The sequence below is a fragment of the Oncorhynchus mykiss genome, chromosome 7 (assembly GCF_013265735.2).
Source record: "Oncorhynchus mykiss isolate Arlee chromosome 7, USDA_OmykA_1.1, whole genome shotgun sequence".
NCBI lineage: Eukaryota > Metazoa > Chordata > Actinopteri > Salmoniformes > Salmonidae > Oncorhynchus > Oncorhynchus mykiss.
The window spans coordinates 18,238,980-18,262,281 of NC_048571.1; the positions used below are offsets into that span (position 1 = coordinate 18,238,980).

The 23,302-nt window shown below is 41.6% G+C and overlaps 3 protein-coding genes across 4 annotated transcripts in view; 1 reads left to right on the forward strand and 2 right to left on the reverse strand.

The window, feature by feature from the left end:
* The window catches only part of LOC110527431 (neuronal membrane glycoprotein M6-b), a 36,863-nt gene extending 33,679 nt beyond the window's left edge, over positions 1-3,184 (forward strand). For both annotated transcript variants that reach the window (XM_021608696.2, XM_021608694.2), the window contains exon 7: positions 19-3,184. In XM_021608696.2, the coding sequence (XP_021464371.1) occupies positions 19-162 (144 nt within the window). In that variant the 3' untranslated portion in view covers positions 163-3,184. The remainder of the gene's footprint in view (positions 1-18) is intronic.
* Positions 3,185-7,007: 3,823 nt separating this feature from the next.
* Positions 7,008-17,282, reverse strand: LOC110527433 (ras-related protein Rab-9A). The gene is made up of 4 exons (XM_021608698.2): positions 17,057-17,282; positions 10,472-10,632; positions 8,534-8,571; positions 7,008-8,006 (listed from the first exon to the last, which is right to left on the reverse strand). Exon 4 carries the CDS (start codon positions 7,918-7,920, stop codon positions 7,315-7,317), a length of 606 nt encoding a protein of 201 aa, XP_021464373.1. The 5' UTR covers positions 7,921-8,006; positions 8,534-8,571; positions 10,472-10,632; positions 17,057-17,282; the 3' UTR covers positions 7,008-7,314.
* LOC110527432 (transcription elongation factor A N-terminal and central domain-containing protein) lies at positions 13,258-15,031 on the reverse strand. Its single transcript, XM_021608697.2, has 2 exons — positions 14,884-15,031; positions 13,258-14,575 (listed from the first exon to the last, which is right to left on the reverse strand). The coding sequence occupies exon 2, from the start codon at positions 14,562-14,564 to the stop codon at positions 13,434-13,436; it is 1,131 nt and encodes a 376-aa protein (XP_021464372.1). The 5' UTR covers positions 14,565-14,575; positions 14,884-15,031; the 3' UTR covers positions 13,258-13,433.
* Positions 17,283-23,302: the final 6,020 nt, after the last annotated feature.

Sequence of the window (23,302 nt, forward strand, 5' to 3'; positions counted from 1 at the left end):
TCCCCCCTCCCCACACAGATCCACTATCTGATGATCCTGTCGGCAAACTGGGCCTACCTGAGGAGCTCCTGCAACCAGAACGAGTACCAGGACATCAAGACAAAGGACGACGACGTGGAGGAAGGTGGCTCCAAGGAGGGTCTCAACTCCTCTTACTCATAAGAACCGGCCAACCACCCCTTCACACACTTCCTCAAACCTAACCTCCAACCCCCTTCTGGGTAAAACCAACACCTGGGTCTCCTTCACTATGGGCGGTGTTCTGACTTGAGATATGTTCACTCAACTCAAATTTTCACACTTTGGCTACGTTTACACAGGGAGCACAAATCTGTTATTTTTTCCCACTAATTGGTCCTATGACCAATCATATCTTTTCACATCAACTCTTTTTCAGAGCTTATCTGATTGGTCAAAATACCAATTAGTGAACAAAATAGAATTGGAATTGGATATAATAGATAATAGAATCAGAATTGGACTGAATTGGATCAGAATTGGACTGCCTGTGTAAATGAAATGCAGCCCATGTCTTCCATTAACATCAATGGACAAGTTGAGTCAAGTCTGAGTTGAGCACACTTTTCTCAAATCTGAATCATGTCCTTTGTCCAAACAGGAGCAAACGAACAGGTATATGAGAAGTTCCTATTGGATGAGCTCAGGTTAGGTGGTACCTCTTCCCGTTTGCTCTCGATTGGACCGTTACTGAGCGCAACCCTGCTGCCATAGCCTAACTGCTCTGAGTCAATCACAGCCCAGCACTAACACAGCGAATAACCGCCTCACAACAAGGTCACTGTCTGCACAACTCCTGAGGAAGCGTGCCACAAAATGTCCTGTTTCTTTGGTGTTTTATATATATGAATATATTGTGCGAATGTGTATGTATGAATGTTTTTTTTTTTTTTTATACTACTGGTCTTCTCTTATTTCTGGTATTTTTCTCCTTTGGTTATCTTATCGCAACCCTGTTTTACCTGATTTAGTTTTTTGCTTTTTTTATGGTAATGCTTGTATCAAAAATATAAAGAAGTAAAGTAGACTTCCAAAACCCATGTAAACATTACATACACAGCATCTCAGGGTGCCTCTCATAGAATATAGTCCTACTATTACGTTAACTTTCCCAATCCTTTGTTGACACCCAGCAATTTCTGTTAAGTAATTCTTCATTTTGGCCTGAGGAGAAAAACGTGTGCTGTACCCTAACCGGATTGGACACATTCACTAATGTGACTGTTGGCCTAAAGCAGCAGTTCTGTCAGCAGCTGTCTGCAGTGTTAACACATTACCTTGACCCGCAAGGGAAACATCTAGCCTGGTCCCAGATCTGTTTGTGCTGTCTTGCCAACTCCTATGGTCATTGTCGTGTTATTATGACCATAGGAATTGGCAAGACAGCACAGACTGATCTTGGACCAGGCTAGTGAACCTCCACCTAGCCCTCTGTATGGCAGTTTTTCTCTGGAAACGGCATTGCTTCTAAACCCACAGGACTAACCAACACTCAAGGTCAGATTGCCTTGTTCTGTTTGTAAGTGATACATTATACATACCTCAGGTACTAAACCAAAATAAAAACTCCACTAGCCTGGTCCCAGATCTGTTTGTGCTTTATAGCTCCTATGTTTGGCATGCTAATGACCATAGGAGTTGGCAAGACAGCGCAAATAGCTCTGGGACCAGGCTAACACTTCACTGATTAAGCACACACTTGTTACATGGCAATGCCACAGCTGAAGTGAACATAACAAAAGGCCCAATGTTTGTTCATTGTGTTCATTGTACACAACTGTGAAGGGTGGATTTCTTTCTCCTCCCGGTTTTTGGAATCATACATTCACTTTCCTCAAGACAAGTAAACCCTTAAAGGGGTGAAGTTCACCTGTAAATATACGGACCGCCCCAAAGGGAGTTCCATTGACTGACATCTCCTGAATGTGGAGAGCACGGTCAATGTTTTACCATGCTATTTTACCTTTGATTATCAATATGTAAATGTTTCCTTTTGGAGTATATGTTTAGCATCCAATGACTTGTTCGGCATTAAATATAATAGTAATGTGACATCTTTTAAAACGGTATGTTGTGAGAAGGAAGCAAATACAGTCATGATAGCGGTGGTGCTTGTATTGTATACATTTTGAAATGTGAAGAAAAAAAATGTACAAAATGGTTTTCAATGTTTTTTTTTATCAGTTTTAGGCAGCTGAATCTTTCCCTGGGCTAAAGTAATGAATAACTTGTCTTTGACATTATTTGTAATTATTTTACATTGGCAAGCCAAATGAAAGTGACTCATCTGTCATACTTTTAGGCCTGTTATATGAACAGATGCCGTTTGGATGTTTACAATATAACAAGTCATGAATCTTCTTTTCCCCCGCCCCAGATATCATTTGATTATCATGACCTATTCTATAATAATGATCACTGAGTAGTTCAAGTGCTTCGGACTATAAGTTATCTGCATTTTAGTCTAAATTGAGTTAGTGACACAGCCTTGTTCTGTTCAATGTTCTCTACCTACATTCAGTATACTCTAAATAACATGAATTGGGGTAAGTTCAAACTAATTCAAAAGAATACAAGATAAAAAAAATGGCTGACCCCATTCAAACCAACGAGGGCTCGAAGCTGTAAAGCCAATTATCTCTGAATCATCTTTTTGCAAGTAGAACCTTATAGTCCCAAGTTATCTTCCTCACACCAGTGAAACGATGATTTATTTAACTTTCATATGAAAAGGCATGTCGGTATTGTCCACGTGTGCAAACGTCTAAATACTGAAAAAAGGACTATATTCCCATGTGTGTTATGTTTGATATAATACAGTGTGCTTTGCCACCAGGTTGATGTAGGCAAGGGCATGTGCCGTTTCATATAAGATGCGTGTCAGTCAGGGTGTGTTGTCGTTTCCTCGTTATTGCATGAAGGCGACATGACTGTGTCTTTGCAGTTTTTCAGGTGATGTGTAGTCAATTGTACTGACAACTATGGTAGGCAGCGTTTGCCCCCACTCAACTCTTTTTTTAAAAGATATCCATTGTACCTTGATGACATTGTAGACCCTGTAGTTGTTTCATTGTTTTTCTTTTTAAAGTTTTAAATAGTTATATGACTCCTGTATAGTGATGATTTTTGTAACCTTCTCTAGTAAAACCGATATTTTATCGTGAAAGAGCTGCTTTCTGTCGCTTTCTTACAAGTTTGGACTTCCTGTTAAACACACACAATGGGATGAATGACATATATGCTTTGAACAGTTCAGTTGCCAAACATTGTAGAATGTTGCAGATAGAAATGCCATTTATATAGCTGATGTGATTCCTTATTCTATGTATCAGAGAGGCATGTTTGTTCTACATAGCCTATTTCTATCTGAACATTCCAAAATGTTGTGCCCCAGTGCTCAACCTCAACCACAGTGATGGGACAACCTTGGGGTGTTGTCTTTGTAGAGTTTTGTGAGATGCTGAGTCCACCTGGTGGAAAAATTTAGCATTGTTCCGTTTCTAAAATGGTAGTCCAAAGCTATTGGTTAAAACCAAGGAAAGCACCGCGGTGAAGTTTCCCCTAGGTACAGATCTAGGATCCACTCCCCCTCCCCAAATCATAAATGTAACCATTAGTGGGGGAAATACATACCTGACCCAAGATCTGCATCTAGGGGCAACTTTCCACTACACCCCAAGAAGGGGGTCCGCACAAATTAGGATAGCAGTGTATTTGGCCTACAGTTGACCGACAGTACAGTGGTCAGTGGAAGACCAAACACACTCCACAGATGGAGCACATTACTTCAACATAGGTTAAAAAATGGCCAACTTTTTATTTCAACACACACACAAACATTTTAAGACTATTGATAGTGTTTCAGGGTGGTTCATGTTTTAATGCAAGACACTGGAACAGGACAATTTTTGTTCTTGAGCGGATGGTCAGGGGGCCAGAAAAGAAATTATTTTTAGACTGCAAATTGACCAAAGTCCAAAGATCGAATATTTGACGAAACCCTACATTTCAAACCTTGCTTACATTTGTATACGATTACATGCATCTTTCTATAATGCGTGGGAATACTTTGGAAGACTTACAAAATAAAAATCACTTGGAGCTGATTTGCCAGTGTTTTTACAGTCTTACATGCAACAATAAAACAATAACTATACATATATTATACACAGTATCGGTCAAAAGTTTGGAGACACCTACTCGTTCAAGGTTTTTTCATTATTTTTACTATTTTCTACATCCTAGAATAATAGTGAAGACACCAAACTTTGAAATATCACATGGAATCATGTAAACAAAGTGTTAAACAAATCCAAATATATTTTAGATTGTTCAAAGAAGCCACTCTTTGCCTCTGACAGCTTTGCACACGCTTGGCATTCTCTCAACCAGCTTCATGAGGTAGTCACACGGAATGCAATTCAATTAAGAATTAAGACTTGTGAAAAGTTAATTTGTGGAATTTCTTTCCTTAATACATTTGAGCCAGTCAGTTGTGTTTTGACAAGGTAGGGATGGTATACAGAAGATAACCCTATTTAGTAAAAGACCCAGTCCATATTGTGGAACGAACAGATCAAATAAGCAGAGAAACAACAGTCCATCATTACTTTAAGACATGAAGGTCAGTCAATCTGTAAAATTTAAAGAACTTTGAAAGTTTCTTCAAGTGCAGTCGCAAAAACCATCAAGCACTGGCTCTCATGAGGACCGCCACAGGAAAGGAAGACCCAGAGTTACTTCTGCTGCAGAGGATAAGTTCATTAGAGTTACCAGCCTCAGAAATTACAGCCCAAATGCTTCACAAAGTTCAAATAACAGACATCTCAACATCAACTGTTCAGAGGAGATGGTGTGAATCAGGCCTTCATGGTCAAATTGCTGCAAAGAAACCACTACTAAAGGACAATCAGAAGAGACTTGCATGGGCCAAGAAACATGAGCAATGGACATTAGAACGGTGGAAATATGTCTGATGAGTCCAAATTTTAGATTTTTGGTTCCAACCACTGTGTCTTTGTGAGACGCAGAGTAGGTGAACGGATGATCTAGTTGGACTACAGAGTGAAGGAAAAGCAGCCAACATGTGCTCAGCATATGTGGGAACTCCTTCAAAACTGTTGGAAAGGTGGTTGAGAGAATTCCAAGTGTCCAAAGTTGTCATCGAGGCAAAGGGTGCCTACTTTGAAGAACCTCAAATATATTTTGATTTATTAAACACTTTTTTTGGTTACTGCATGATTCCATATGTGTTATTTCATCGTTTTGATGTCTTCACTATTATTCTACAATGTAGATAATAAAGAGAAACCCTTGAATGAGTAGGTGTCTCCAAACCTTTGACTGGTACTGTATATGCTCAGAAAACTTGGTGTGCCGTGGGCTACCAATTGGGGAACCCTGCTGTAGAAATTACTGGTTCGCATTTGAATACTGGTAACATCACTGTTATTGGGGGTCTTTTGACAAATAACCAACAATATTTTTTTTACATAAAAACAAAAGTATAATAGGCCTACAGTTTTTAGTGTGTCATGGTTGGTCTTGTTTTACAGCAAAACATAGAAACAACTGGTATGCATTTACGACTGGTTTCTTTGGGGCTATAGTACACAGAACTAATGATGGCACAAGTCAGCTTATAGCCTACTATAATAAATTGTGGCGCATTGGCCCGGGATTTGCTGCTCAATTCCTAAATGGTTAGTCCAGGTCCAGGCAACATAACATTAAAAAGCCTAATTTCCAAACTCTCCGAAAACAGTTAGGCTAGCTAATGCACTTACGTCCTGAGGCATCAGGTGCACTAGTTCACGTAGTGAGTGACTGTAAATACATTTAAATAAATTAAAGCTAATGTTTTTGTAGCTAAAAGACCAATCTACATGCTTCATTCAGTGCTCTGACATTCCTAACGAACACACATTAACATGGCTATAAAAAGGCTTTTGACAGTTTATCTGGAAATTGGATGAGATTAAACATGTTAAAGCTATTTTGGTCATTATGAAGGCTGGACATACGTTGGTCTCTATAGAGCACGCAATCCAGCCAATGAACGGCTTCGAATTCACACAGCCAAAATTTGCATGGCTGGGTTGAGTGGGTTTAAAATCTAAAATCAGCCCATCAAGTGAGAATAATCAGAGAAATGGGTTTGACTGAAATTTTCTTTCCATTTGTACAATGATGTAGACTGGACAGAACCCTCTGGTTTTCCCCCCAACACATACTGTAGTTCAGTCAGTCTGTGTACTGACTACCACCACTAACGTTAATACAAAATACGATTATTTTAAACAATCAACAATATTAATATACATTTGGCACATTCAGCCCATTTAATAGATGGGATGACAATGTAGTATTTCCCATGTGGCTCAATTGGTAGAGCAGGGCGCTTGCAACAGCAGTGTTGTGAATTTGATTCCCACGGGGGACCAGTATGAAAAAGTACATAAAATGTAAGCACTCACTACTGTAAGTTGCTCTGGATAAGGGTGTCTGCTATGACTAAAAATGTAAATATTTAGTCATTACTCGATTGCTGGAGGACAAGCGCAGAACAAAGTAATCTCTTGATCATAGTAGTCACTGATAAAACACACTCGCCAGCGCAAAGGAATGTCAAATAGCAGGCCCAACTATGAGCACTCCAGTGTATGATAAAAATTATATAGCCTAAGTGGGTTGGGTGTGTATAATGCCATGAACAGGCTGTGTGTATGCGTGCACATGCAGTCGGGTAAACCAAGGGAGGAGCACAGAGCAGAACAAAAGCATTAACCACAGTTAAAAAGGAGAACTTGAACCAAGTGGCCGTTGGTATCATCAGAACTCACAAGTTACGGCCAGAGTTGGGCAGCAGAAGTTCAAATACAATGATCTCTTTGAAGGCTGTCTCTTTGAAGGCCCAGTGCAGTCAAAATTCTAATTTTCCTGTGTTTCATACCATATTGTATAAACAGCTGATGAAACAAACACTGTAAAATTGTGAAAAAATTTGATCAGTTTATTTCCTGATAGTTGGTGGTTGAAAATACAATCTACACAGGACATTATAATCAGCAGGTTTGCATGGATGGGAGTTTCAGCTTTCAATGGTGACATCACTGTTCGGTAGACTGGTTAATATACCAATAACAAAAACTGTTCCAAACCTCTTCCAATAAACAGCTAGTTTTCCCAGTCTTAGCAAAATTCTTGCTTGAGAAATATTTTTTTTGCATTTCAAATTGAAAAACAGCTGCATTGGGCCTTTAAGAGTCAAATAAAGGTAATCAACCCTACATCTCCTCAGCAGCAGGAGGCGCCAGAGCGCGGCTTCCTGTGCAGGTCCACTGTGTCCGTCGGGATGAGGTGCTCCCCCCGTTCCTCCTGCGCCAGCACCCTCCTCACCGCCTCCTCAAACGCGGCCGCCACGTTGGTCGAGTCCTTGGCGCTCGTCTCAAAGTACGGGTGGCCGCCGTTGTCGCGGCACCACTGGCGGGCGTCCTCGCCCGAAACCTGCCTCTCTGGCACATCCAACTTATTACCCAGGATCACGAATGGGAACTTCTCAGGTTCCTTGACATCAGCGTAGTAGGCAAACTCCTTCTTCCAGTTGTTGAGATTGTGGAAGCTCTGGTTGTCATCCACGCTGAAGGTTAGGAGACAACAGTCGGAGCCACGGTAGAAAGGTGTCCGGAGTGAGCGGAAGCGCTCCTGGCCCGCCGTGTCCCAGATTTGGAGCGTCACGGTGCGCCCGTCCACCTCCAGCTCCTTGTTTAGGAACTCCACGCCAATGGTGTGGAAGAGATGCGTGTCAAACTTGTTGGTGACGTAGCGGTTCATGAGGGAGGACTTGCCCACGCCTCCGTCCCCAAGGAGGATCACCTTGAGCAGGGACGACTTGGCTGTCATGGCTGGGCCTGGGCTGAAGGGTTGGTGGAGTAGCTGGCTTGGGGGGGGGGGGGGGGGGGGGGGGGTCTGGGAAGCGCTGCTGTTACCTGACAAATAGATGACATAGTCATTCAGTTTAATCAATCAACTGATTGATTGCTCTGTTAACAGTCAGAAAATAAAATAACATGTGACACAGATTAACAACCTCATCTGTAGTCAGCTAAAGTCAAATCAGTCACAATGTTATACAGTCTAGTAGTTGATATCTTAACCAATGAAGACGTAACATTTTCCTGCCAACATTAACTGTTGTAGGAGTTGTAATATTCTCAGCATGTGTCACATGGACAATGATCAGGTGACCATCTCTTAGAGAATCACATGAGCAAAGCTGTGGCCACAGGCCACACACCACAAGAACGTTTTGTCTGCATAATGCTTGGCTTCAGAGCAGACATGATGCATTAAACACGTGGGGTGAGTTTGGCCGACTGTACAGTACAGCAGACCTAGGCCTAAAACTTAGCTTAGTCTACTACAATACAGCAGCACAGTAGAGTATAGAAAGCATTGTGTAAGGACACAAGAAGAGACAGTGACAGTAATACATTCTTAACACGTCATTTCTTACCGTTATGTATCAGGGCAAACCATAGCCTAATTCAGCACCTGTTAGAAAAAACAGAAGGTATGATGTCAGACTAATACCATGACGATGATGAACTACATGAACATGTCAAAGGATTCCATGGCGTGCATTTAATGAGGACTTTAAGTTCCTGTACTTTGAGTGAATGTCGTTCATTTCAACTCTATTAGTCTGACGGATGTCTGGTATGGGTATTAAAATTCCAGGTTGTTGTAGGCCTTGGTTGTTAATACAGTAACACACTGAAGGGTTAAGCAATGACTAACATTGCAGGCTGCTGAGAAAGTAAAGACGAATGTTATCCTTTAACAAACAAAGACCCCAATTAGTCCAAGAGACCAAGTGGGTCAACCCACTTGCAATTCTATTAATTATATTTCAAGTTTCTTTTTAAAAAGAGAAGAAATAGAAAATCCGATCATCCAATTCCTAACATCTGTGAGACCTGATGAAGCCCTTTTCCAGAGTGACGATTTTAACGGGGCTCCAACTGTTATCTGGTTGGTGATGAAGGGGTTAGAATGAGTAGAGAAATCTGAGCTTATCACCACCTCAGTGGCTATCCATCACATAATCGATCAATGCCTTGTCTCTGATTGAGGTAGTGTTCAGCAGCCACAAATACTGTGACAAACAATGTGCCGTTAAATTGAAATGACTTGCACCACTGACCTTTAGTCAATGGAGTTAACTACTTAAGAAATCTTCTCTAGCCCTCTATCCATTTCCATAATGATATAATAACATCCAAAAGGGTAGTGAAATGGGCTAATCAGCCCAAATAGGTCAGAGACATAGGTAACAGACGCACATCTTGTTAGTCAAATTGGTTAAAGACTCTTGCCTATTGTTAGCTGCCTCAGCCAACTACAGTGAAATTAATGTGCTGGAATATATCTGGACAAGGGAGGACACTGACTGACTGCACCTTTGTTATGCTGCCTTTCTGCAGCTGTGGTTCACTGAAAAACACAGAGAGAGAGAGAGAGTCATGTGCCCATATCAGCACTGGCTCTCACCAGTCACAAGATTTAAAGGGGAAGTAGGCCTCCTGTTCAGGTTCGAATTAAATAAAAAAAATGTTTGAGCATTATCAGCATTGTAATCAATGGTATTTTTTGTAACCTTTATGTAACTATGGTAATGCTCTATCTATTCAACAAAGAGCCCTATTCAAATATCCTACCATAGATTTGTAGAACAAGACACTCTGGTCCTATCCCCAGCATAACTTCCATCACTAGCCAACAGAGAACTTGGTTGGATAGAACATGCGCAGAAGCTTGGAATGTTTGTGCTTTGTTTGATGACACACTTAGATAAAAGTGAAGACATCCATCCCTAGGATGATCTGAAAAGGGACGTAGGCTATAGCTCTGTGACGGTATAGGCTATTGGAAACAAACTTGCTTTGGTAGTAGGCTGATTAGCAGGTACACAACAAGACTGTCATATGGAGTAAGTATAGCGGACTCCCACGGTCTAAATAACAAACAAACATTAGGAATAAAGACTGCTAATGAATATACGCGTTCAAAAACAACTGGGAACTCGGACATCCTTGACTTCAATGCGTTCAAGACAACTAGGCAAAAACGAGCTCTGACTGGAGAACAAAATCGTTTGAACGGTCATCCAACTCGGAATTACAATTCGGAGACTTGGGCATCTTTCTTAGAGCTCCGACATTCCGACCTGAAGATCACTGACTGATTTGACCTCGTTCTTTTTTCAGTTCCCAGTTGTCTCGAACTGCTCGCTTGCCATGAACCACGTAGTCTGTGAGATCATGCGCGAAGCCTAAACATCAGCTGGCTTCATGTAGCTGGCTAGGCTAACTGGTAAACAAATAGAATTTCCATTAAATGTGAAAGTCTGAAATATCTAGCTACGAAAAGTATCAATTGGTTGCAACTGTACCTTGATGTTTATAATGTACGTCGGCGTCGCCATACCGCTCCATCCCTTTGCAAAATCCTTACGAGCGGCCGAGGTTTCCCGGTGACTTGGCGCTACTGGGCAGGACTGCTCGAGCGCTACTGACGCTCATATGACCGATCGTTTGTCACGCCTACTGTGGGCTAAATGGATAAAGGAAGCTATTAATGTGTGTGTAATGGTGCTTTCACTACTGAAAAAGTATAGCAGAAAATTGACATTCTAAACACTGATGCGTCATGGCATTTGAATGTGGCCATTGCAATTCCCATACAAAACATCTCTGGCAATATTGTAATGACGTCCCTGTAACGTTCTATACAATGGCCGCTTTCCTCTGCCCAGGAGTTGCATACACATGTCAGATCTTACAATGCAATGGATAGTTTTTTAATTACAACATATGTTATAGCAATATTTTAGTCGATGACACAGTCAATCACTCAAACACTGCACTTTGTCAAGGATAGCCAAGCCCCGTTGTGCCAAGAATACGGTTTACAAAGCACAACCACAAAGTCATAATTGGCCACAAAAGTCTAAATATTAATTTAGGTTAAGCATAACGTTAGCGGTGTAGTTAAGGTTAGGGTTTGGTTTAAAATCAGATTTTAAGAGGATAAATTGTAGTATGGGGTAAGTTGAGCCCCGGGAGAAGGTAAGTTAAGCCGCATACAAATGTTTAAAACCATGTCTATATTTATTTCCCAAACACAATTCAACAGAATCACAATAACTTTGTATCCTTTCATAATTTTAAGCATATTTTAACACAGGCTTAACACCTAACAAACAACAATTATTATTATTATTTTACACTTTTACCAGACCAGGCCCTGTTGTTATCTCATATGCCAGCGATAATGCCTTGCATTACGCCTGGGAACAAAACACTTCAATTTACTCAACTTGCCATTGGCTCAACTTACCCCAAGGCAAACATTTGACTATTTTAGCCCACACAGCTACAATAATGCAATTTCATACTAGGTTTAGGACCTCATATTGACCACAACTGATGTATAGAACAATCTTAAAATGATCTACTTTGGTTTAGATACAATAATCATGAAACCTCTAACACAAATTCCTATAACTTGGTGAAAATCTGTTTTTTGCAAATAACTTGCCTGCCACTTTTTCCAAGTTTCTTCCTTAACAGACTCCATGAAAGGATGGCCTCTCCCTAAATATTTGGTAAAAATATAAATTTTGTGTATGGTTTGCCTAGAAACAAGGGTGGCTCAACTTACCCCTTTTCAACCAACTTACCCCACTCTCCCCTACATTTCATTATGCTGTACCTCAATGTACAGTATCAGCAATAGTATGCTCTTTGAAAGATATGAGAATGTGGACTTTCCACTTGATAACGTTTATCTATTGTAATATTATCAGTGTGGGAGTGGGCAGAAAAGCCTGCACACACAATGTATTAAACAGTGTGAATGTGAATGATTGTAAAGGTGTGTCTATGTTTGTAAGTATCACCATGTGCATTACACACATACTGCCTGAGCATGCATGTGTGTGTCTCTCAAAGAAAGTCACCAGACAATGATTGAAAAGTTAAAGGCTATAAACAGGGAGACTATCAATAAGATAGGGAACTGCATGGACTTTGGAAAAGACACTCCTTGAAAATACACATGACATACTGATAGTGAAACACAAACTTAATTCAGTTGATAAAACAGAATGTTATCTCCAATGACTCCGATACAGATATCTCTAATGTACAGACGCATTACAAAAACACTGATGAGAACAAGTCATATACAATAATTCCTACTGTTCAATGGCCATTTCAATGAAATATATACCCATTTAATATAACTTTAACATTCATTAATATAACGGGTATATTAATTGATGGAAATTGATGTAAAAATGTATCACTAGCACTTTAAACAATGCCACTTTATGTTTATATACCCTACATTACTCATCTCATATGTATATACTGTACTCTATATCATCTACTGCATCTTGCCTATGCCGTTCTGTAGTAGTTGTGGAATTGTTAGGTTAGATTACTCGTTGGTTATTACTGCATTGTCGGAACTAGAAGCACAAGCATTTCGCTACACTCGCATTAACATCTGCTAACCATGTGTATGTGACAAATACATTTTTATTTTATTTGATTATTTAACAATATAACCATTTATTATAATCTTATGTAAAACAAAATACTGCTACCATTCCATATATTCCCGAACCACTATCACTGCCTACAGAGAATAGCTAATTTAGCCAACTTTGTCCAACTAGCATGGATCTTTTTGGAATTCTAAGACTTCACTGTCATCACAATGATGGGATCCTGAGTCATTAGCACTGGCTGTGGGCTAGAAAGTGAGGGATCATGGGAGATCAGCAAACCTCCGGCCGGAGGGCGGTTTATCTCAAAATTGACTTTTCGTAGCAGGTTAGGAGAATTTACGCAGCAGGTTAGGATAATTCAGTTTAGGTCAGGAAAAGGGTTAGCTAAAGTAAAAATCAACTTTTGACATAAACTGTATCCCTTCTAGACATGACCCTGCCAGAGCTGTATCTTGGGCTGATTAATGGGTCACATGCTCCTTGTGCTGCTCACAGGGTCACGTGGCCACAGGAAGGCCACATGGGTCTTAATCTGCAGCTCAACAGAAATGTCAACATCTTCTGTTCTCACACACAGAAAGACCCCATGCTAAACACACAGTACATATTAATGCCAGATTGAGAAATAAATAGTAAAAGAAAGAGAACCACATTTGTATTACAGTATGTAGTGCAGCAAGTTTAATGACAATGTATTGCATAATCATGTGGTAAAATGTACCTTTATTTCTGTGATTAAAACATGACATTATTCAGTTTGATAGGGTAAAGCCATTTCAACAGAATCTCAACAAAAACAAAGCAGGCATTTTACATGTAGTGTGGTGAGGATGGCCTATCAGAGGCACACCCAGCCGCTGTGGTACCACTGCTCCCCACACCTGCTACAGGTCACAAAGGTCATGGCATCCTGGTCTGCGGTGGCCTGGCGGACCCACGCCGGCAGAAACAGAGTGCTCCGGGACACCTGCGTCACTCTGCAGTCCGACCCCTCGCACCGCCTGCACCGCAGCTTCTGGGTGGGCGTCCCCTCCACCCCCTGGGGTAGCTGCCTCTCACTCACCCCCCGCGATGAGTACTCCTCCCTCAGCCGCTGGAGCTCCTCGTTGGCCATCTCCTCCAAAGACATCCCGGCGAAGACTTCCGGCCCCAGGCTGCCGCCCAGGAGACCACACCGAAGGTGGCCGTTTTTGGGGTTCCTTAGGTTGGCGACCTTACTCCTGATGCAGGCCTTGTATTTGGCCTGGTTTGCACGGTGCAGCGCGTGGATGTGCACCTCTATGACGCGGGCCAGATCTGCAGTCTTCCCCTCTGCTTCCTTGGAAGTTTCTGGATCGAGGGCACCATGGAGAAGCTGGATGCACTTTGTCCTCAAACCCGAATCAGAGGAATCCTTACAGAGGGGAGGGGTATCCAGGGAAGTGGTGGCAGGAGGTTCTGACTGCTTTGAGAGGGTGGGCAAAATTGACCCCGAAGACAAATCACCAGCTGCCTGCCACAGTGACAACCCTTCTCCCTTAGCTCTCCCACACTTGGTCCCATTTTTGAGTGTTCTGTCCTCTGACCCAGTATGGAAAACCACACCCAACTCCACTGGTTTACTAGCATCACCAGCAGCTAGGCCACCTCTGCCTGCCAGACACGCTTTATCAGCCAGCATACTCTCTCCAATGACAGTGAATTCTTCTTCACTTCCATTCTCCTTTGAGATATGATAGGGGTGACTGTAGAGTTTCTTCCATTTTGACAACAGGTGCTTGGCTGTTTTTTTCACTGAATTGTCTGAGCAGGTTTTGAGGAGTCTGTAAAGGACCCTGACAATGTCTGTGCCTTGCAGCTGCTCACAAGTCACACAGGCATTAACAAGGGCGGTGAGGAGAGGCATAATGTTGCCATAGTTACCTGCCCTGTTAAATTTGTCCATTTGAAGAGCATGATGAGTGATCTGTTTTGTGTCCATGGTGGTCATATTCTTAGAGACTGGCGGGAGAAAGACATTGATATGTAAATGCCATTTAGGCTACATCTTTTGTAGGGTCATGATATTGTCATCCGAAACCCTTGGGTCTACAAACATTTATGCAGTTAATACATCTTTTTATGCAATGCTTTGAAGTGTGGCAGACACATTTGAACAGAATTTTGAAACCAGATTCTAAAATGCAGCTAATGCACTTCAGGGCGGGCTACACTAAAATGTATGTTGGGAAACGGAAGCTTTGATGCAATATGTTAGCTAAATTCTATCACACCAAATATAATTTAAAAGCACTAAACGTTATTCATACCCCTTTTCGGTTCGAAAATTACAGCGCAGCCTACAACTCGAATCGAATTGCAGTTCTTAAGCCGTCAGCCGCCATATTTGTTTTGTTTTGCGGGGTCCAACTGTCTCTTGTTGCAACATTGTAGCACAGAGGAAGAGGCGACGCGAGAGGATTTACTCCGCCCAAAATCTGTCTACGAAAATAATACGTGAGGTGAGACATTTTTGTATGGAGGTCAATGAGAGTGTTGAATTTGCGAAAACAAAATAATTAATATATAATTTGCTACGTGAATCTTAATTGAGTGAACATAAGTTTCGTAATTGTTATTTTGTTACGAATGTATTGATATAAGTGGACGCACATGGAATTTCGGCAAAAAAACAACGATTTTATTTTTGGAGTTTTGCCTGGTCACACGCGTGTATCTGCCCTCTCATTGGCTAGAATGGTCCCACCTGATCGTGACTCCTCCTGCCTGCTACCAAGTCTGAGGAACATTTCCATTGTTAGAGCGTTCACTAGACTATCTTGTCAATATTTTCTTTGATTGTAATAATGTCCATGTGACATTTTGCCATGTACGTTTACATTTCCATTATATAAAATATATTGTAGGCTAGGTGGAAAAATGTATTAGGTAGAAAATAAATAATAATAATTAATATTATATAAATAAAGCCATATCTACCCACATCACATTGTTTTAAAGTATTATTTTGAGGTCACACCTTGGTCAGCCATAATAGTGTTTGTTGCTTTGTTGTGGAGTTGTTCATGGACAGTAGATGACATGTTGGAGCATGCGCTGAAGCAATAGTGCTAAAACCAGTTACTTTTTCTGCAATGCAGCCAATGGATGAAAGCTAAGTAAAGGAAGTTTACAAGCAAAAGGAGGCAAGTCTGTCAGTTGTGAAATGGAATAACTTCATGTTATGTAATAAAGTTAGCAAGTTGAGGGAGAACTGTGGAAATGGGCACATGCCATTTGGGTTGTGAAATTGTGGCTAGCAAGTTTGCCGCCAAGCAAATGGTAGAATGGCTAAAGTAGAATAGGCATGAGGATCGGTGTTAGATGAATAGGATTTGAGCTATACTCTGTTTGGTATGACATAAAGAAGGAAGGTAAATGTTTGTGTGACATCGTACAGGTTTAAGTAAACCTGTAGAATGTCACACCTTAGTAAGGCCTACTGCTCTAACTATAGACCTACCCGTATTTGTCTGCCAATACAAATGCAACACAAACATTTATCTTGTTAAGTTATCCAGGATAAAGTTTAACACACTGACTGTGTGAATGTGGCATATATTATATTATTCAAATGTTATAATTTTTATTTTATTTATTTTATTTAACCTTTATTATTGCATGGGCAGTGTGTTTAATGGTATAACTTACCTGGTCTATATTACATAAGCAGCTGTGCACAATGCATTTAGTCCGTTAACAGAGAATGGGTTGCATGTAAACACTGACTTCAAAAAAATGTAAAAGAACAAAAACGAAAATAGTATAATAAATCAATAAAAGTAACAAAAACACACTGACTTCAACATTTTACATTGTTTTGCCATGACATCGTCGTTTGCATTGAAGAAAAATATATTTTTTATATTCATGCAGTTATGCTCTATAGCAGCGATTCCCAAACTCGGTCCTGGGGCCCTCCCTGGGTGCACGTTTTGGTTTTGGCCATAGCACTACACAGTTAATTCAAATATTAAAAGCTTGATGATGAGTTGGTTATTTGAATCAACTGTGTAGTGCTAGGGCAAAACCAAAAGGTGCCCCAAGGGGGTGCCCCAGGACCAAATTTGGGAATCCCTGCTCTAGCGCTACACCCATTGGCCATAGAAGGTAAGCAGACTAAAGGTATTGGGAACATGTCATTGGTATAGTGAGCTCTTGTGTTGTGGGGATTTAGCTCTATTTTTAATTTGATGAATACAAGGTGACCTTTTCAATAAACTAAGGGAGAGTTTCACCTTTTCTCTGAAAGCCTACTTGCAGGTGATAGTTACAATACTCATAATCTTCTCACAAAATCTTGCCACTCCTATATGTTTAGGCCTTTTGTACTGTTTACAGCAGGTAGACAGGTATACAGAGGTTGTGTATGAATATATATTTTTTAAATACAAAGGATCAGTGGGGAATAAAACGTAATTCTCAGAAAACTTTAAAACTCACCCTTATCATGCTACAATATGGGGAAGGAGATGGGTGGAGTCAGGATGGTCTGTTGATTAGTCAAGGGGAAAACCAGCTGTAGGTCTACCACAACAATGACTGGCCCCAGTGTGCTGATCTAACTGCAACCAGGAATGACAGGACTTCCTAAAAACTCGCACCAGGCTCCTTTGGATCTTATTGAATGATTTGCTTGGCCCGCTGCCGCAGTCCGTCCTCCCTGTACTCGGTGCGTTCCTTGTACATGGGAATGGAATTTTACCAGATCGTAGTGATGATGATGACGCTCAGATGTGTTATGGCCACAAGGAGGCGCTCTCTGCCTTCTGATTTCATCAGATAGACGTGATGGCGTAATCTGCTTTGTCACGTTGTCTCCTCCTCCATCGCACACAACCACATCCAATGTCTCTGCTTGACACCTCATAAGGAGGGAACTTGTTTTAAAGTATGAAGATTCTCATACAGAATGAGCAGGTAGAAAAGGAATGTGGCCAGTCCCCAAGACCCCAAGCCCCCATCCCTTACACCCAAATATTACCATTGCCTGCATCAAGGTACCTCCCATAAATGTTTCATTTCCCCCTGCTGCCATCTTGCTAAGTACTCTTACAGTAGTCATACTTTTTTTTTTAAATGCCACTTATTCTGAAAAGGATGTATGTTATTTGTTAATCAAATTTAGTGAAAGGATTGCGTCTATGATGAATGTGTCACGATGTCTGTTAAGCCAGTTCACATTAGACTCACTTACAGCAGTGCTATAACTGCATCATCTCTGCATCAGTCTGTTAGGAGAGACTGGAGAGATGGATTCAGTCAGTATTGCAGTCAACACAGTGTACCGGAAGGGAGAGGGAGGCTGACTATCCCGGCCAACACACACGCGCACAAACGCACGCACAGTGACCTTGAGAGCAGACAGACAACAGGGATGGGGAGGGGGTGGGTTAGTGTGTGTGACATATTTAGTTATCCCACGGGATTCACTATTGCTCGCCTAGCCTGAACTCTACGCATCTGTGTGTTTACTAACAAAGAGTCTCACGAGACATGAGTACATCACCTCAGGATACTATTGGACCGTCTATCTGTTACTGTATGTTTGACCCCCCGCCCCCAAACTCCCATGCCTCAGTATATGAGACTCCACAAACAGCCAGCGAGACTAAACTATGGACTGTTATGTCTGAGCTGGGGTGACGTTTCAGTTAGTCTGATAAGAGACATTATTGTTTTTAATCTAGAAGTATCTGAGAAAGAGATGTCTCCTGTCCTACTTTGTTGTTGTTAAATCAAATCAAATTCCATTGGTCACATACACATGGTTAGCAGATGTTAATGTGAGTGTAGCGAAATAATTGTGCTTCTAGTTCAGACCGTGCAGTAACTGGTACAGTGTGTTGTGTTTTATTTATTTATTACTACTGTGTCTGCTTTCCGCTTGTATTAAGCTGCATTGAGGCTCTTACAGCCCTCAAACTCAACTCTGGAACTCAAAGCCAGTTCCACTGCATTGTTTCATTGTTCCCCTCTAATCAGGGACTGATTTGTACCTGTGACACCAGGTGTGTGCAATTCATTACCAGGTAGAACAGAAAACCAGCAGGCTCTGGACCTCGTAGTGTAAGAGTTGAGTACCCCTGCTCTACAGCATGTTCCATATTTCAGATGACGATATCAAAACAGTCCATGGGAAATCTGGGTGAAAGTATGACTAATTTCAAGTGTGCTGCACACTTGATTAACATATTCCATTACTCTCTTGACTGAATGCACATATACAGGTGCTTACTGCCTTTCCATTGTCAAGTGAATGGGAATGATTGCACTTACTAGCGAAAGTACTTATCTCTGCCACTCTCACATTGTTTGAATTACGTATTTTGATCCCTCCTGCTCACCGTAGGCCTCGGATCACAGTAAGGTATTTTCTGGGAAGGAAAAATTGATGATGTTTCTGCTCAGCCACTGCTGTGGTTTTTAACACATGTCCACCGGATTGGCTGTACAGTGTATTTACGATTTGCCACTGTGGTGACTCATCACATTGTTTTCCCATGAACTCACATCGGAGAGATGATTGGTCTCACGGGAAGCCACAGCCCACAAGGGTCCTTGTAGTCACAATCGCCCACGTCATCCCACAATGCCTAGAGATATCTATGTACATATAAGTCCAAAAGGGCCTGCAAATTAAGTTGGTAATGACTCCAATGCCTGAGGGCTTGGATAATACTTTTCTCGTCAATCATCTTGAAAAAACGTATACTTAAAAATTGGAAATCAACCAAATCCTTCATCGTTAATAAAATGGAAAGGTCAAATGCTTTATTATCTAAATGTTGAAAGTGCGTGGGCGTTAGAGAGAAACAAAATGGCACCGTTTCAGACCATGTGGCAGAGGTTGATGTGGGTGCTGGAGATGGGGGGTTTGTGTGTCAGTAGGTGTGATGTCGTTGATGTTCGTATGCGTCTGTTTGCTGTTGTTTGCGTGTGTTTGTTTTATATTGTTTGAAGAAATGTATAAAATATCGTACAAAAAAAAGGTAATGCCTCCAATGCCTGACCCTGCTCGTCATATGATGTATCTGGAGGTTTACGGTTGATTCATGGTCACTGTGATGTGGTATGAATGAAATGCTTTAGTGGCGGAATCTGACTGGTACTGTGTGTATTGTGTTCACCAACACTATCAGGCATATGTTTATTTGGCATACTCCAACCGTAGTGAGACCACAGGCATCCTTATTGTTTCAACAGACACACAGTCTACTGTTGCTGCAAATTGCATCAATACTTTTCCCACACTCAATCGCTTACATTCATTACATTTTAGTCATATAGCAGACACTCTTATAGGAGCAATTAGGGCTAAGTGCCTTGCTCAAGGACACATCAACATATTTGTTTCACCTAGTAGACTCTGGGATTCGAATCAGCGACCTTTCGGTTACTGGTCCAACGCTCTAAACCGTTATTCTTACTACACAACCTTCACTTCTCCTAACTTGAAGAGAACAGGAAGTCTAGCCTCATATGTATTCCAAGGGAAGGGTGTGACATAGAAGGAACTTTATCAGTTGTGGTAACACATTTACTTATTTAACTGTGTGTACACAGGTGTGATGGATAACCATGGTCTGATAAGAAGTCTGACTGTGGCACTTTGTTTTGTAAGGTCACACCCTGTGTGTCATAAACTATTCCACTATAAGTAACATGGTTGTTGTATTACGGTTTGAATTGGCCCGTTACTCTAGTCACTTTAGAATGCAAGCACATTTTATAGTCATGATATGTATAGGTAGGGGGTGTGTTTTTTTGGACTTCAAATACTTTTTGTGGGCAGTGTACTTGAACATATTAGAATTTGCACACATAAAGGTGTTACAAAATTAATATTCTGCAGGAGCTCTTGGATAATATTATATTTGCATTCGATGCATGAAGCTGTTTCTGACGACTGTAGAATATACCGATTGAAAAGTAGCTGTCTGTATACACAGTACCTCTCAAAAGTTTGGACACACCTACTCATTCAAGGGATTTTCTTTATTTTTACTATTTGTTTTACATTGTTGAGTAATAGTGAAGACATCAAAACTATGAAATAACACATATGGAATCATGTAGTAACCAAAAACAAATCCAAATATATTTTTATTTTAGATTGTTTAAAGTAGCCACCCTTTGCTTTGATGACAGCTTTGCACACACTTGCCATTCTTTCAACCAGCTTCATGAGGTAGTCACCTGGAATGCATTTCAATTAACAGGTGTGCCTTGTTAAAAGTTAATTTGTGGAATTTCTTTCCTTCTTAATGCATTTGAGCCAATCAGTTGTGTTGTGACAAAGGGAGGGTTGGTATACAGAAGATAGCCCTATTTGGTAAAAGACCAAGTTCAAATTATGGCAAGAACAGCTCAAATAAGCAAAGAGAAACAACAGTCCACCATTACTTCAAGACATGAAGGTCAGTCAATTCGGAAAATGTCAAGAACTTTGAACGTTTCCTCAAGTGCAGTCGCAAAAACTACCAAGTGCAGGCCTCCTGGGTGCTGTACTGCAGCGCCAGCTGTGCCACCAGAGACTCTGGGTTCGCGCCCAGGCTCTGTCGTAACCGGCCGCGACCGCACAATTGGCCTAGCGTTGCCCGGTTAGGGAGGGTTTGGCCGGTAGGAAAATCCTTGTCTCATCACGCTCCAGCGACTCCTGTGGCAGGCCGGGCGCAGTGTGTTTCCAGGTGCACTGTGTTTCCTCCGACACATTGGTGAGGCTGGCTTCTGGGTTGGATGGCGCTGTGTTAAGAAGCAGTGTGGCTTGGTTGTGTATCGGAGGACTTTGTGTATTGCATGACTTTCAACCTTCGTCTCTCCCGAACCCGTATGGGAGTTGTAGCAATAAGACAAGATAGTAGCTCCTAAACAATTGGATACCACGAAATTGGGGAGAAAAAGGGGTAAAAAAACCCAATTACTTAAAAAACTATCAAGCGCTAAGATGAAACTGGCTCTCATGAGGACCGCCTCTGGAAGACCCAGAGTTCCCTCTGCTGCAGAGGTTAAGTTAATTAGTTACCAGCCTCAGAAATTGCAACCTAAATAAATGCTTCACAGAGTTCAGCGTTCATCTCAACATCAACTGTTCAGAGGAGACTGCGTGAACCTTCATGGTCGAATTGCTGCAAAGAAACCACTATTAAAGGACACCAATAAGAAGAAGAGACTTGTTTGGGCCAAGAAACACAAGCAATTAGACAGGTGGGAAAACTGTCCTTTGATCTGTCCAAATGTGACATTTTTAGTGTCTTCGTGATTTGCAGAGTAGGTGAACGGATGACCTCCGCATGTGTGGTTCCCACCATGAAGCATGGAGGAGAAGGTGTGGGTGCTTTGCTGGTGACACTGTCTGTGATTTATTTAGAATTCAAGGCACAGCATGGCTACTGCATCGATTTGCCATCCCATCTGTTTTGCACTTACTGGGACTATCTTGTGTTTTTTCAACAGGACAATGACCCAACACACCTCCAGGCTGTGTAAGGACTATTTGACCATGAAGGAGAGTGATGTAGTGCTGCATCAGATGACCAGGCCTCCACAATCACCCAATCTTAATCCAATTGAGATGGTTTGGGATAAGTTAGACCGCAGAGTGAAGGAAAAGCAGCCAACAAGTGCTCAGCATATGTGGGAACTCTTTCAAGACTGTTGGAAAAGCATTCCAGGTGAAGCTATTTGAAAGAATGCCAAGAGTGTGCAAAGCTGTCATCAAAGCAAAGGGTGGCTACTTTGAAGAATCTAAAATATATTTGGATTTGTTTTTGGTTGCTACATGATTCCATATGTGTTATTCCATAGTTTTGATCTCTTCACTATTATTCTCCAATGTAAAATAGTAAAAATAAAGAAAACCCCTTGAATGAGTAGGTGTGTCCAAACTTTTGACTGGAACTGTATATATATTACTTTTTCCAAGAGGACAGGACAAAGACTGAATGAACCCCCCCCCCCCCCCCCCCCCCCCCCCCCCCACCCCTTGTCTTTTATGGTAATGATTTACATTGCCTAATTTCGCATAAAAACCAGATATCCCACAGTGAGGATTCTTTGGTCTGTGGTGTGTGTAGGACGCTACTCAACTGCCCCCTCCCTCCATCTCTCAGCACCCCCAGCCCTCCCTCCTCCACTCTTCCTCCCCTGCAGATTTCCCAACTGTGCATTCCTTGGGCCCCTGTTATACTCCCAGCGCCCCTCCTCTCCCCCTCTCCTCCCCTCTCCTCCTCCCCTCTCCCCCTCCACAGGCGGATCCATGCATGATAGACAAACATGCAAGAAGAAGAAAGGAAAAAACAGTAGACAGTCACGTGACTTAACAGGGCGGGCACAGTGAAATAAGAGAAGAAAGATAGTGAATAGGGAGGGGGTAAAAGAGTGTTTTGAAAAACAAGGGGAGTTAGTATAAAGGGAGAGAAAAGGGAGAATGAGAGAGAGGGAGAAACAGAAGGTGAGGAGAGTGCGTTCAGTTGGACTGGTTCTTCAGTTTTTGATGTAGTTTCTTGGGTCAATCGTCAATTGGGCTATAGTATGTGTGTAGTAGGGAAGAGCTTTGTTTTGTGCGTATGTCACGGGGAAGTTGTTTGGCTTGTCTTCAATGCAACTCCATCCGCACACACACCTCCTAGCCACTCTATGAGCACATTATATTCCTGCTTGCTCATGTGGCAAAGGCATAAACAAAGA